Here is a 16,564-nt window from a genome sequence, read left to right on the forward strand (position 1 = left end):
CTCTGACAGCCCAGGGCCTGGGCAGGGTGGAGAGACAGGCTGCTGTGTCCCACAGGCCCCTGGGCACACACTGAAGCCCTCTCCTGACTACACCCTCTGCTCACTATGCTCCTAACCAGCCACAGGGCTCTTTAGTCCACCAGGAGAGAAAATGCAGCAGCGAAGGCTGTTGAAAGTGGAACTGGGGAACCAGGAAGGTCACACCCCTCTTCTGAAGCTCAGACCACAGCGTGTTCTGTGACTCAGATAAGAGGCCAAATCCAGACCTGCTGCAGGGCCTTGTACACCAACCTCTCAGTGGGGAGTAGCCTAGTTAATGAACCAATCAGAATCCATTTGCAGTCGAGGGTGTCTGCCCAGCCAATGAACTGTCTCCAAAGACAACGGTAAGTCTCTATTTTAAAAGACTAAACCTCTGCTGAACTTGTCACTTGGGGCTGCCCTGGTTTGGCAACCCAAACGCAGCTCTTTGCTTCCCAGATAGATGATATTTCCTCTAGGATCCCTGCCATGCCTTTTTTTCTTTTTATCTAACACTTCAAAAGAGCCCTTCAGAGAGCCCACCCCACTGTGTGAGAGTCAGGTCAAGTGCATCTGGGCACAGCCTGGAAAGTTGCTACTACCTCCATCTCTTCCCACCCAAAAAAAAAAAAAAACAAAACAACAACAACAACAAAAAAAAAAAACATGGGAACCACAAGACCTGTTAGGACCATCTGTTCTGAAAGATGATGGTCCTCCTCACTGTTCCCAAGAGACACCTTGCTTCCTGTAGTCAAGATTTGGGAGCTTTACTTGGTTCCCGGACCCCCAGGGTACTGGCCTTCATATAACCCAAACTGCCAAGTTTTGTGCCCCAGGCCCAGCTGCCCTATAGGTTTACAAGTGTCCCCAGTTCTGAAGACAGAAGTGACTTGGAGTAAAACCATCTGGAATGTGAGAGCTCAGCATGGAGCAGATGTAGGGCTCTGTATGGTATGCTTTCCCGCAAATCCCTTCTAGGTAGGTGAAAGTCATGATTGTGGGTGCTGAATTATTTATTTCTTAGATACTTAATGAGAGACAGCATAATTAAATATTTCCTTCTTTTCGTTGTGATATGTATGTCACATACATACGTGTGTGTGTATGTGTGTGTGTGTGTGTGTGTGTGTGTATGCATGCGTGCACAGACTGGAGGTCATCAGGGTCTTCCTGTAAAATTCTCTAAATTATATTTGGAGACAGAGTCTCCCAAAGACCCTGGACCATTCCAATTCTGCAACCCTGGTTAGCGAGTGAGCCCTAGATCTGCCTGTCTCTCTCCAGCACTGGGGTCACAGCCATGTGCTGCCGTGCCAGGGTTTTGACATGGATGCTGGGGATACAGACTCAGGTCTTCACGCTTATGAAGCAAGCGCTTTGCCCCCTGAGCTATCTCCCTAGCCCCCTCCTAATCCAACCATGTACCGAATGGAAAGTTCTAGAAGTGTAGTTGAACACCCAGTCTCTGGAGCAGGTGGTCTGGCTTGATCATTGCCCCAGCTCCTATTCACATTGTGGCTTCTCAGCCCAAAGCTTCAGTTTTTGTCTTCTGTAATAGGGCTTTCTGGTGACATGGCTGAGCCAGCTCAGGAAAACCACTTGTTTTGTCTTCAGAAGTGTTACGAGCTGGCCACTAAACACAGCTATTACTGAAAGTGAACATACACAAACTCACAACCACACAGACGGCATCTAAAGATGGCAAATGCTTCTTGAGTCCTGACTGGTTTGCTACCTGGTCCACGCTGTGTGAACCTGTGCACTTCAGGTCCCATCAGCTGTGCCTAGAGAGAGCACAGCAGTGAGGGGCTGCTGTGCGGTTCTTCCTGACTCTCTCCGGGACCTTTGACTCACATCCATGTATTCACACCACGGTAACTGGCATCATTACAAATTCAAGGTCCCACTCCCAACCCCAGAATCCAGTTCTTGAGCATCTGCTAGCACGTACTCCTGGGGTAGCTGCTACATGAGTTGTTAGAGGTAGATGAGTTCATGTTATGTAATGGGCTTAAGGGGATGCTTGGCCAGGTGTTGATTGCCAGCACTGTCTCCAGGATCTAAGCCACGTGAGTGCCTACATTTGCTTGAGAGAGACAGGGCAGGATGCTATAGCCTTAGCTGGGTGCTTTCCCTTAAAAAGCAGCCAAGTCCAGGTCATGTAAGAAGACAGTGAGTAGCTATGTGGGTGAGGGCATGGAGTGTGGTCCTGAGAGGACGTGAGGAGGAGACAGACACACAGTGAGGGCAACAGTACCTTTCTCTTCTTGAAGGCTCCTTTGGCACCTGGCACAGCTTCGCAGACCCGGCTGATGGCTTCCCTGAGGGCAGGGAGAGATTCAATTTATTACATGCCAGTCAGAGTTATGCAACTCGGATAGTCTGCGCTCAAAGGTCCAGAGGAAATAACTGCCTGCTTATTTTAGCATAGAAAATTGGCCCTCTAAGTGCCTCTCCTCCAACAAGCAGAATTAAGCCAAGTACTGGCAGGTCATCTTAGAACTTTTACCACATTCTATCCTTCTTACTGTGGTGGCACCACGACCAATGCCACAGTTCCTTTTTCTTTTCCTTTGACATTTAGTTAAGGCTTCATTTTTTAAAATCAGCACCTGATATGTATTCTCCCCAACATTTTCTTTAATTATGCCGATCATAATGTCTTTAGAAATGTTCTTTTTGGCCAGAGTACCAACCAGGACCAAGGCTTCCAGCCACCACAGCTCACTGAGATCCTTCTGGAGGAAATTTGATGTTCATTGTTTGACTCCCAGCTTCTGCAGCTTTAAGGGCAGCCAGCAAGCTGGGGCTATAGCCCATTGGTGGAACGCTTGCCCAACATGTCTAAAGTCCAGCACCTCACAAAACCAGGTTTGGTAGTACATACCAAAATCCTAGTAGGGGCAAGAGAACCAGGGGTTCAATGTTGTCCTCACCTAAATAGTGAGCTTGAGACCAGCCTGGGATGCATGAGACCATGTCACAAAAAATAAAAATAAATAAATGAATACAAACAGTCTCTGGCTTATCACTTATGGTAGTGTAAAAGTGATTCATATTCAGTAGAAATCATACTTAGAATTTTCTACTAATCTTTATTTTAAGTTTCAAGTTCTAAAATATTTTAATTCTTGTGAAGTATGTATTCACTGTTCATGTCATGGTAGGTCAGTGTATAGCGCGTAAACACACACCACACACTGATCAAGTCCAGCCTTCCTTGATCCATCTTCCACCAACACATACCCTACACACACACACACACACACACACACACACACACACCATCCCTGAACTCTAATAATCATTTTCTATATTCACGCCCACGGCTTTCAACTTCTTCGTATGAGATAGATATTGCATGGTGCTTGTCTTCCTGTGCCGGGCTCACTTTATTTAACATAACTTCCCCCTGGTTACATCTAACTTCCCCTGGTTACATCCACAGGACCCTCTCTGGGAACTGGGCATCAGCAGCAGTCCTCAGCTCCAAGCCAGCACCACGATCAGCAGCAGAAGCCACCAACACTAAAGTCCACCAGGCTTGCATGTTCTGCCATAGTCTATAAGTTCAGTGTATTCTCCACAATAATTTTAATTTGCAGTGGGTTTAAAAGTCAAGGAGCTGTTGCATTAAAAAGAATACAGAGAGTTTAAGAGGAGAAAGGGAGCTCTGTGGTACATGGATGAGACAGTGTGCAGAGAAGATACCAGAACAGTGTCGGTTGAGCAGCAGTTCTTCATGCCAGGCATTGTCCTGAGTCAAGGGATGGGAGTGCTCAGTATGGGGGACACTTACAGGGTCCAGTAGGACAGTAGTCCCGTACATAGGTCTCACCCTATGAGGGCTGAAGAACTTGGAATAAAGAAGAGTCCAAACAAGGAGGCTGTGAAGGTTCAAATGTAGGTGTGGCAGGCTGTGATGGCAACTGCCGTGACCTTGAAAGTACCCGCAGCTCAACCCTGTGATGCGCTGTAAGTGAAAACAACTGGGAGAAGGGCTGAAGGTGCCTAAGGGAACTGGAAAAACTCCTCAGCTCCCACACAAAGAGGGGGAAGTATTGCAAGAACACAGAAAAAATAAACAAACCAGGCCAAGCGATGGGCTGAATGAACAAGAAGACACTGGGTCCTTAGAGACAGCCAACCAGCTTCCCAGGTGGAATACGCCTCACTATTAATGACTACCATGCAGTTGAAAGACAACCATGATCACAATGCAACTGCTTTAGGAGATGTCCTTGTCAAATTAGGGCAGCAACCACGGAGGCAAGCTTCATGTCTGCCATTTGACACGGTGTGGAGAGAGGGGAGGAAAACGGGTTCTTGGCAGCTCAGGCGCCAGGAAGCCTGCACAGTATGAGTCATCCTGGCCTGGAAAAGTGAAGCCAGAGCAGATGTTTGGGATGACAGCACTGCTCCTGTTTATTGTATAATAGCCAACTAACTGTGCTTCTATCAAAATGATCAAATGTGTACCATCTAAAATCTGCTCGAAACAAACTCCCCGTTTGCTTTCGGGAACACAGGTGTGTTGTCCTTTTTAATCAATGAGTTAATGTGTGTGTGTCTGCATGTCTATGAATTGCACATCCCTGTGTACGTGCAGAGGCCAGAGAATGGTGTTAGGCACCCTGTCCACAAATCTCCACCTTATTCCTTTGATACTAAGTTGCTCGCTGAATCTGGAGCTAGGCTGGCAGCCATGTAAGACCCAGCAATCCTCCTGCTCCACACTTCCCCTGACAGCAAAGGTGTTATAGGCATGCGCAAACAAGACTAGTTTTTGTTTAATGAGTGCTGAGGATTTGAACTTGGGTCCTCATGTTTACACAGAAAACATCATCTGGTAAGTCATTTCCCCAACACCTATGCTATCCTTTTATAGGAGTACATAAGTCTCAATATCTGTTTTGCCTGCTTAATATTTTAAGGTGTGTTTTATTTTTGATTGTGTGTGTGTGTGTGATGGGGGTATGTGTATATGTGAGTGTGGGTACCCTCAAGGGTCAGAAGGGGTCAATTAGTTCCCCAAAAGCCAGAGTTACAGGTGGTTGTGAGCTGCCCATCGTGAGTTCTGGGAACCAAACTGCTTCCTCTGCAAGGGCAATATGTGCTCTTACCCACGGAGCCATCTCCCCAATCCCTTACCCACTTAATTTTGCGTGTTTGTATGGATGCATGTGTGGGCTTGAAGTTAGTCTGGGTGTTGTTACTCAAGACACTATCTACTTCGTTTTCTGGGACAGGGTCTTTCCCTGGCCTGAAATGTACTAACTCTGTAGACTGGCTGGTTAATGAATCCCAAACACACTCCTGTCTCCACCTCCCCACACTGAGACTGCAAACTTGGACCACCTTGCCTGATGGTTTTTCATTTGGTTAGTTTTAATTGTATGTAAACATATGTTTACATGAATGTATATGTGTGTACCACATGTGTGTAGGTACACACAGAGGCCAGAAGAGGGCATCAGATCTCCTGGAACTTCTGCGTTATATTTACTAAGTCAAGATTTAGTTTAACAAAATAGCTAAATCTCTGGTCTCAACAAGCTAAAGAGATGACATGTACAGAATGCCTCTCCTAGGCCATTCTTTCAACATCCACAGTAATTCCTAGATTTTTTTCCTTCCCCCCAACATGGAACGATATAGGAAATCAAGCATTTTACAAACAGTTCTCCAAAAGGACTCCCACTATCAGAAATCTAACCTAGTCAGCCACGAGCCATTTGCAGCTGATTTCTCCTCCAGGGAGAGACAGGATCATCAGTAGTCAGGGGGGAGGAGCAGCCTGACAGATTACAAACAGAAAGTCCTCTCAGGAAGACCTGTGAAGTTCCCAGAGCACAGTCACAACTCTGAGTGAGCCCTATGGACACCCTGTGAGCTCTCAGAAGAATCATCCAAGGTCCTCAAATCAACATGCTTTTCAGAAAAGTGTGCTGCCTTAGAATGGCCACAGAATTGTTTCTGATGCTCACATGATCACTCAAGTGCACAAATCCTTACTTCAACCAGAGACGGTGTCTATTTCTGTTTGAAATAGAAATGGCACACCATTAAAAACAGCAATATTTAGATGTCTGAAATTAGTTACTTTAACTCCAAGGTCTAATTTTAAATGGAGCTATTCTCAATTTCCTTCCTGGCTGTTTTGGTGAGCAGTACTGTCTCAAATTTGTTCATTTAGTTTTGTGTAATTCCATGTAATCCCTTTTTGGAACACAGGTACCAATTTTGCTGTTTTTAATAATAGAGATTGCTTCTTAGCATTCCACTCAGTACAACCCCACTTTGAGAAGCTAAATCCTGACCTCAGCACTCCACTAATACAAAAATGGAACATTTGGCAAACTCGGCAGTCATCTGAAAGCTACAAGAGACAGCCCTGCCAAAATGCTAACCTTCGGGTTTATGATTGCACTGTATTTCTCCACCCAGGCCTCCAATCTCATCAATAGGGCAGACACCTCTCAAAACTGAAGCTTATTCTCACCAGTGAAGAACTTTAGAACTGGACTTTGCACAAACACTCACAGGCATGTCTGCATATTTGCACACGCATGTATAACAAGCATGTTTACACAGATACTTTTCAGAGTAAATCAATAAAAACATAACAGTAGAACAGTAGGGTGATTTCTTCCCACTTAAAATTATATTTAGGTAGGGGAAAGAGTAATGAAAAATGAAACATAAGAACTTGGTAAGTTCACACACACACAAACACACACACACACACACACACCTAGTGATGAACAGCTAGCTACCCAAGGGGAAACAGTTTCTAGTTCCTGCCTCAAATGTAAATCAACTCTTGGTGGGTCACCAATAGAAGCTGTTGAGTGATTTTCAAAGTATTAAAGAAACTCGGGGAAGAATTACTTTTAATGATCTTTGAGTGGAAGGTTGATATGAGAGTGATATATCATTAATGGAAATACTGATGCAAACAGTGGCATCAAAATAAAAATCCAGGCAATTCAAGAGACAATGGTCTCAAAATAAGTTGAAAGAAAAGTGTCATAAGCCCAATGGACAAAGCTACAAAGCTAAGACCAGGGACAGAGGGATTTCAGACAAGGAATGACAAATGGCTCTTGAAAACATGGGAAACTTCTCAATCTGATCTTTGGTCGTGCATATGTCAGGTCAGCAAGTCCCAGCAAATAGGGCAAGGAGGTGGGTGTCATAGCTGTGAATGATGTGAGTGGTCACAGCAAGAGCCTAAACTCAGAGAGCCATGGGTGCATCTACAGAAAAACTACAGGGTGAGAACCAAGAGATTCTATAGAAGGGTTTTGTGAATGTCCCATCAAGAGGAGGAGTAAGGGAAGGCTGACAGAGCAAAAGACAGGAGATACTTGACAACCGTGGGACAGGAAAAGGGACTCATCTGACGGGTGAGCAGTCAACCTCCTACCGAAAATGTCCTAACAATATTTTCCGCTAATTTTGGATTGAAACACATAGGGTCATAAAATAAGAAAGATCTGGGCAACACTTGTATGTGGAGACGGGACAGAGGTTGGGGGCACAGGAGGACCCCAGAGGCAAGGTGAGGCTGTTGGGATCAGAAGCAGAGGGTGGGATCAAAGGGGTCCAGGCTGAGAGTGTGAGCCCTGGGGGTAGGGTGGGGTGGGGAGGTGGGCATGACATGTGGGAAACCAGAAGGCCAGTGGCAGTGAGGGTGGAAAGCAGCAGGGAAGTGAGCAGGGGTTCCTGAGGGAGGCTCTGTCCATGGTGCTGACAGTTTCCTTCAGTGCTCAATGCCAGACAATGAAAGTCCCTTTTGCAGGCTCCTGACTAAGCACAGAGTCTTTTCCACTGAGTTCAATTTCTATGTAATGTGACAGCTAGGACGTTGGAGACCTCCACTAGCCAGGGTAGTTGAGACACCCCCACTGTCCTCTCCCCACCTGCCCTCACCCACAGCAATTCTACCAGTGGGGTTTCCTTTGCCGCTTCTGTATAGACACACACGAATACAGACAGAGGTCAGAGATGAGGGCAGAGCCAAACCATACGGCACAGAATATACCTAGTCCTAGCTTTACCTATGTTGCTGAATTATAATTCCATGACAAAAGAAACTTAGGAGAGAAAAGGGTAATTTTAGCTCACAACTCCAGGTTATACTTCATCATAACAGGGGAGTAAAAAAAAAAAAAAAAAGCAAGAACTTAAAGCAACCTATCCCATTACATCCACAGTTAGAACAGAGAGAAATGATGTATCTGTGGTTACTACTCAGCTCACGTGTCCTACTCTTATACAGTGGAGAATCCCAGCCCAGGGGGTGGTGCCACCCACAGTGGACTGGGTCTTCTCACATCAGTTAACATAATCAAGACAACCTACACAGACATAGACACAAACAAACTTACTTAGACAATCCCCCATTGAAAATGTCTTCCCAGGTGATCTAGATTGTGTCAAGTTAGCAATTAAACCAACCATCACATATATAGAAGGAGGACGGGGATGAATCATAAACTAAAGTTCTGGCATCTAATTCTGGCTCCAGACATCACACATATTCATAACAATTACAATCTTATCATCACAATTGTAATATTATCCCAAAATACATAATCTCAAAATAGTCATAGGAAGATAGTAGAAGATCTGAAAGTGATTGTATTGGTAGTTTATTATTAGTTTCATATATTAGTTATTTGACTCATTGCTGCAATCAGACACTTGAGAAGACACCGTTTAACGAGAGAAGGGCTTATTCTGACTCACAGTTTGAGGAGGGGGTGCAGTCCATCATTGCAGGGAGGGCATGGGGGCCAGGGCCTGAGGTCGGTGGGTTACATTGTATCCACAGGCAAGAAACAGAGAGTAAAGAGGAACTGAAGTCTGGTCATAAACCTCAAGGCAGCTCAGAGTGACCTGCTTCCTCCCTCCATGCTCCATCCCTATAAGGAAACAGCACCAAGTGGATGCCACCAGGTGTTCATAAGCAGGGCCTGGCATGGAGATGGGGGAGATTCTATACTCAAAGCAGCACTGGAGACGCTGTGGAGAGGTTGTGGGGTGATCCTGAAGACCTTGCTTACTCCTGGCTCCACTGTAAACACACATCTTTCCAGGAACAGGTAAACCAGTGACTCCAGACATCCTTATCTCAGCTGTATAGACACTCAGATAGTCAAGGACAGAACCAGAACTGGAACTCAGTTTCCTCAGGTGGAGAGATGACTCAGCAAACACGTGAAGGTACCACTCTTATAAAGGATCTGATTCTGTTTCCAGTGCCCATGCCAAGGTAATTCACAGCCACCTGAAACTCCAGCTTCAGGGAACCCAATGCCTCTGACCTCCAGAGGCACACCTGCTCATGTGCATACACACACACACACACACACACACACACACACACAAATTGAAAATAAAATCAATCATTGCCTGGCACTGGTGGCTCATGCCTCAGCACTCAGGAGGCAGAGGCACGTGGATCAAAAAACCAAGAATAAATAAATAAATAAAATCTAAAAAACAAAACAAAAATCTACCCTCAGTAAATATCATGACCAAGGCAACTTGGGGAGGAAAGGGTTCATTTTGGCCAACAGGTTATAGTCCATCATGGAAGCCAAGAAAGGAACTCAAGGTAGGAAACTGGAGCAGAAACCGTGGAGGAATGCTGCTTACTGCCTGGCTCCCAGACTCACATTCAACTGTCTTTTACGAAGCCCAAGCCCACCTTCGTAGGGATGGTATCACCCACAGTGTGTTGGGCCCTCCTATATCAACTAGCATCCAAGCACATGCCCACAGGATCATATTTTGGAGGCAATTCCTTAACTGAGGTTCCCTTCTTCCAATGTGACAACCAAGATTAATCATCACATTCAATGACAACAACAACAAATCTTTAATGTGATAAAATGAGGTACAGTGCAGTCAGCAGAAAGTTATGCATCCAGCAACATCAAAAATGATAAGTGGGGAAGGCGACCAGAGAAGGCTGAAATCAAGGAGATGCAGGGACCATGTCACAATCAACGTGACATGCAACAAAATGCACCGAGACAATTCTGAGGGCACCTGGAGTCCACAGATTCCAGGTGTGGACCCAGCACAGGCCCTCTGGAGGCAGCCAGCATCTGCAAGACAAGAGAGAAGGTAGTGATTTATCCATTACTTACACACAGCATTGACCAGTCTCCCAACCATCTAAGCCTGGTGGCATTTATTTGGGCAGCACTATTAACGATGTGGAAAGTTCTAGTGCCCTTTTCCGTTCCCGCTGCAGTGCCTGTTTATCATGCCAGGGTGTGCCTCTGGTGAGGGGTGTTGCACAGCTCTGTGTGTGGCCCCCTCCTCACCTCTGACCCCTCCCTCTGTCCATGTCTGTGCATCTCTACTGAACATATAAGGGAAGTGCCACTACCTGAGTTGGAAAGGAAAGGGACAAAGGGAAGCTTAAATGGAATTCTAGAAACTGCCAAGTAAGCTTCCCAGGACGTTCACTGGGGAGGGTGGCCTGTAAAGGCAGCTTGGAGTGGGGCAGAGTGAGAGGGGGGAGTTGGGAACCCCACAGTGAGAAGCTGCCCTGATACTGCACCCTGGCTGAGCTCTGCCCAGGACTTTGGGGTGAAGGAAAGCTGGGAACAAGGCATTAGAGAAAGCCTGAAGTTATGCACCCCCCTCCTGAGCCTCAGCCTAGAATGCCAGGAACACAAAGCATTTTCAACTAGGGCAAATAAACTCTGGAAGGACTGAAACGCTTTCTTTAACCACACGATGTTGATGGAGTCAAACTGAATCTACACCCATCCTCCGGTGTTTCTGAGTCCTGAGGATTCTTTAGACGTATGGAAAAGGGCAGGCCCTGGAGGAAGTGACCATCATGGTTCATCTATTCATGTGGTGACCAAGGAGATTACTCCACAGCCATCCTCTTCTAGAGTGAGGAAGCAAACAGTTGATTCCCACCCCAGGCCCACAGCAAACGGGAGGGGCAGCCTGGGCCAGTTCCCATTTAGGATCTTGTCCGAACACCAGAGGGTACAACTGACCAGGGCAAGCAGTGTGCTGAGAATGCACTCAAGGAGCTTCCCAACTCCCCCAGCTCTTGGGCCAATACCGAACACCCACGCCCACGCCTCGCCTTTAAAAGTCACTCCCAAATGCTAGGTGGATAGCTAAGATGGTGCAGCACTTGCTGAGGCTGCACAGAGCCCCAGGACAGCTAAGATGGTACAGCACTTGCTGAGGCTGCACAAAGCCCCAGGTTCAATCTGCAGCATCACATAAAACTGAGCCTGGTGGTGCATGCCAGTCATCCGGCACTGAGAGGATGAGGCAGGAGGAGATGTAAGTGGTTCCTACTGCATTAGTGAGTGTGAGTATAACTTGGGATATGGACCCTGTAAGGAAGTGAAAGGGAGAATTGAAGCTCCTCTCTCTCTCTCTCTCTCTCTCTCTCTCTCTCTCTCTCTCTCTCTCTCTCTCTCTCTCTCTCTCTCTCAGACACACACACACACACACACACACACACACACACACACACACACCCTGAGCACAATCAGCAGGACCAGCAGGCAGCATCTCTTCTCATGTCTCTCATGGTACCAGGCCCAGACATTACCTCACCTACACATCTATTCACCCCAGCTTCCTCCAAAGGCACAAGAAGGTCCAGTCCATTGACCAAGAGTTAGCTCTTGCACTGGTGTCGACCTACACCCAGCCATCACAACCATCCAGATTACCTTAGAGCTTTTAAAACAACATGAAGACATTCTGAAAAGTAACAAGAAAGAAAAATGAGGGGGAGTGCATTCTTCCAGACAATACACATGGCTGTACAATGCCAGAACAGGAAGTCACTCTGTATGAGAGACAGATGCATGGGTGGATGGAAATAAAAAGCGCAGAAATACAGCCAGATAGGTATGCGTGTGGAGTCTCGCAGACGAGAAGGTATCCTTTCAGTACGGTAGGGGATTTGAGTCTCTGATGGGCTGATTACAGATAATTAAAAATCCCACTGTGGGCCTGGGAATAGCTCAGTTGATAAGATGCTTTTGGCAGAAGACCTGAGATCAATGGCCAAAACCTATACAAAAGCTGGACCTGGTGGCATGTGGCTGCCATCCCACTGTTGGGGAGACAGGGACAGAAGGTTCCCTGGTGCTCACCTGCCATCCAGTCTAGGGTAATCAGTGAGAGACCTTGTGCCACAAAAGAAGATAGAAAGCTGGGCGTGGCAGTGCTTGCCTTGATTCCCAGAACTCAGGAGGCAGAGGCAAGTGGATCTTTGTGAGTTCTAGGCCAACCAGGTTAGCCAGGGCTACACTGTGAGACCCTGTTTCAAAATAATAATAATGTGGCAATAGATAGAGGAAGACACACTCATCCAGTATTTACCTCTGGCCTCCACATGTATGCATATACACATGCATGTATACATACACACACACACATTAAATAAATAAGCAAAATGTAATAAAAATTTAAAGGAATTAAAAACAATTGACTTTAATAACAGGGCTGCAAGGCTGAGGAGAACAAGCTAAACTGCTGGTGACAACAGAGACACCAGATGCACTTACATCAGAGGCCACTGCCCCTGGTGTGTCCCCCTAGCTATCAGTCCCAGGCCATAAGGCCCAGTGGGCCAGGAAAAGCTAAGAACAATTAACTCTGTTCTTAGACAGTTGTAGAATGAACAATAAGGAATCACACACAATGGGCAGAGCCACTGAAGGGGAAATGTGCATGTACAAAGTGTGGGGGTTAGGGACATCAGGAAGGAAGGCCACAGACAAGAGGAAAAGGAAATGGCATCCCCCGTTCATGGAAAATTCAAAGACAGGGCATTTACCATAAGCTGTGGGCAGTGTAGCAGGGATGGCTCTCCATAGGCTTCGAGCATATTGTGAGCTGGGAGGGATCATATGACTTTCCTGGTGAATGTCCTTATTGACGTAGAAATCCTTCAGTGAGTGTCTGATACAACCTCCCCTCAGCCTGCCCCTTGCAGTTGGAGCTGTCAAGAGGTATGCTAGATCATCAAAGAATGGGTGTTTGAACACACAATAAGACAGAGGAAAGAAAGCAAGGGCAAGAGAACCAGGCAGCAGGACTGGGCTGTCACACTATGTCAGAGAGAGCCACTCTCGTTTCTGAAGCTAGAGAAAACTATAGCAACATAGTTTGGAGGACCAGAATGGTGATTTGATTTTGTGACCCTAGGGATCAGACCCAGGGCCTTTCACACTCTAGGCAAGCACTTCAGCTCTGAGCTACACCCATGGCTTGCTGAAGGGCTCTGGAAGGCACTGGCAAGGGAGGAGAAGGCAAAGCCAGAATACTGTCTCCTGATACGAATCCAGGAAATGTGTGACAGAGGGAGCAATGGGAAGATGACTGTCTCATCCTGGCGACCCAGTGATGTCATGGCAGCGGTAAGAAGATGGCAAAAGCCACGATAGCGTCCAGGACTGGCACACTACCTGGCCCTGTCCTGTAAAGTGGCATACATTAATCGCTCAGCACGGGAATGGCCAGACATCCAGTTTCTGAGTGAGAACCTGAGACCGTCTAAGTTCACACCGATTGCAAGTGGGGGCTTGCAGTGCCTCTGGTTCATATCACCAGTCAGGTGTGCTTCAATACAGGAGTCCAGCCTATAACATCTGGTTCACATCTCCAGTCAGGTGTGCTTCAATACTGGAGTCCAGCCTATAACATCTGGCTTACAGTGACAGGCAAAGCCTCACCTCCCAGAGGACATCAAATGCCAACTCACGTGCAAAGGGACTTTGGGACAATGAAGCCATGCACTATGAATGCAAAAGAGAATCCCTGTAGAGGCCACAGTAAGATCATGCCTCACACCATCAGGTTTTGAGACACTGATGGGGAGGACTGAAAGCCTTGCCTGTGGCCTGAGGGAATGTGGAGTTTGCAGCTGCTTTGGGGAAAGCATGGCAGCTCCTGAAAAGATCAGACATAAAATTGGCACAGAATCCCAAAGCACCAAAAGCAGGGTTTACCCATATTCCCAGCAGCCTCATTTGCACCAGCCAAAAGATGGAAACAACCCAGTTGTCCAACAGCTGAAGAGACAAAGCATGGCGGACATGGGAAGTAAACCCCACACTTGCTTTAGCAAGGTAGGGAGGTATGGCACCTGGGACACCAACCATGGAACTCAAGGATACTATGGAAGGTGAACTAAGCCAGTCACAAATGGGGCAGAGACTCCGATTTTCTGGAGTGTCCAGAGTAGCCAGACACATTCTGTTGCAGAATATTGTTGGAGCCCATAAAGATGGGTCCACTTCAACTTGCCTCAAGGTCAGAGAGTTCAAAACTGTCTTCAGTAAGTCAAAGCACCTGAAGGTCTAACACTTGGCTACTGCAGGATGTTTCCACCTTGGTACCAGATGTCTTATCTAAATAATAACAGACTTGGGCTCAGGTATGTTCACTCTTGACCCTGAAGGCTGAATAACAGGTGTAGCTACCAAATGCCTGGAGGATTTAAGGGAAGTAAGTTTGTTTGCTCACATACATGATAATAGAAGTCTTCTGCCATGCTCCCCCTTTTGGTTGGAGATCAACAAAGGAGAAATAAGCCAAGCTAAGAATGTTGAAGAATAAGAATAGAGGGTTCAATATTCACTGGATTGCCCTCCTGACTCTATCCTGTGTCTCTGTCTTTCTCTTAACATCTTTACCTACCCTTTCTCAATCCACAATCCCCCTCTCAGGTACAAACAGGACAAGTTGGTTGGTTCCGACTGTAGTCCCACAAAGACAGCTTCCCACAGAATATTAGTTGAAGATGTGTTACATTCATTTATGCTGTGGAATAATTGTTAAATGATGCAAAGATGTGTTGCATTCTTTTATGTTGCATTTATTAAACTCTATAAAGCTGTGATTATTTGCCTGTCTAAAACACCTGATTGGTCTAATAAAGAGCTGAACAGTCAATACCAAGGCAGGAGAAAGGACAGGTGGGGCTGGCAGGCAGAGAGAAGAAATAGGAGAAATCTAGGAGGAGAGACCAACAAAGGAGAAGAGGAGAGGAGGATGCAGGGGCCAAGCACACAGTTACACAGCAAACCACAGCAACCACAGAGTAAGAAGTAAAGAGGGGTATAGAGAATAGAGAAGGATAAAAGCCCAGGGGGAAAAGGTAGATGGAATAATTTAAGTTAAGGAGAGTTGGCTAAGGCCAGGCATTTATAAGAAAGAATAGGCCTCAGTGTGTTTATTTGGGAGTAAATAGGCAATAGAGTAAAAATACAACTACAACATTCCTACAATGTGGTGTTGTGAAGGAGAATGGCCTCCTTAGACTCAGTGCCAGTTGGTGAAACTGTTTGGGAAGGGTTAGGAGGCATGGCCTTGCTGGAGGAGATGTGTCATTGGAGACTGGGGTTTCAAAAGACTCAGTGTCTTCTCTCTGCCTCCTGCTTGTGCTCTCAGCTGTTCCTGTCACCTTGCCTTTGATCTACCATCGTGGACTCTGACCCTCTGAAGCTGTAAGCCAAATGAAGTGCTTTCTTTTATAAATCGATTTGGTCATGGTGTTTTGTCACAGCAATTGAAAAGTATCAAAGATACACAGGAGAGCCGGGCGGTGGTGGCGCACGCCTTTAATCCCAGCACTCGGGAGGCAGAGGCAGGGGGATCTCTGTGAGTTCAAGGCCAGGCTGGACAGACAGCCTCAAAAACAATACAGAGAAACCCTGTCTCGTAAAACCAAAAAAAAAAAAAAAGATACACAGGAAATAGAAAAGTGGGTACCCAGGGCTGGAGAGATGGCTCAGCAGGTTAAATGTTTGCAGGACCTGAGTTCCATCCCCAGAATCCACATCAGAAGGGGGGTTATGGTGGCTTGTGCCTGTAACCCAGTGCTGGAAAGGTAGGGTGAGGAGGACCCCTGGAGCCTGCCGGCCAGCCAGCCAAATAGGCCTACCTCAGATCCCAGTGAGAGACCTGTCTCAAAAAAAAAGTGGACAGCTGCTCTGAGGAATAATATTATAACATACAATATAATAATAATGTAATAATAAGAGCTACTGCCTCTTGCCCTTGGCACCTGTGTATGATTCTGCTAGAGAACACAGAGGCCAAAGGTTACCTGAGAGAATTCCATCTATGCAATTATGATGATGACATCATTCATGCTGGGGTGTGACTTTCCAGTGATATAATGGGGGTGGGGTCACCCAGGCCCCGGTGCATAAACTCTCACCCACACTCCTACAAGTGACCCCAGTAACCCCACAGATTCTCTAAGAAGCCTTTGGTGGGGTTGTCACTAGGTCTGTCATTGATGTCCCGTCTGGAGTGAGTAGACATGTGTTCTCCTTGTGGCTGTAGCAGCCCAGAAACATACATCAGGACTCCTCCGGCATGTCCCAAGAAAGGGCCCTACTTAGTGGCCAAACTCAAAAGGCACAGAAGCTGTGTCCCATAGACACTAAACAAACAGGCTCGGGAGGGGATGACAGTGACCAAGAGCACATGCCACACAAAACTGTGACACCTGGAGGTG

At 46.5% G+C, this 16,564-nt stretch overlaps 1 protein-coding gene across 3 annotated transcripts in view; it reads right to left on the reverse strand.

The window, feature by feature from the left end:
- The window catches only part of Shc3 (SHC adaptor protein 3), a 144,552-nt gene that overhangs the window by 62,223 nt on the left and 65,765 nt on the right, over positions 1–16,564 (reverse strand). For all 3 annotated transcript variants that reach the window (XM_005066307.4, XM_013110631.3, XM_021224921.2), the window contains one exon: positions 2,282–2,345. In XM_005066307.4, coding sequence (XP_005066364.1) covers positions 2,282–2,345 — 64 coding nt within the window. The remainder of the gene's footprint in view (positions 1–2,281; positions 2,346–16,564) is intronic.

The sequence above is a fragment of the Mesocricetus auratus genome, unplaced genomic scaffold (genome assembly GCF_017639785.1).
Source record: "Mesocricetus auratus isolate SY011 unplaced genomic scaffold, BCM_Maur_2.0 Super-Scaffold_100013, whole genome shotgun sequence".
Taxonomy (NCBI): Eukaryota; Metazoa; Chordata; class Mammalia; order Rodentia; family Cricetidae; genus Mesocricetus; species Mesocricetus auratus.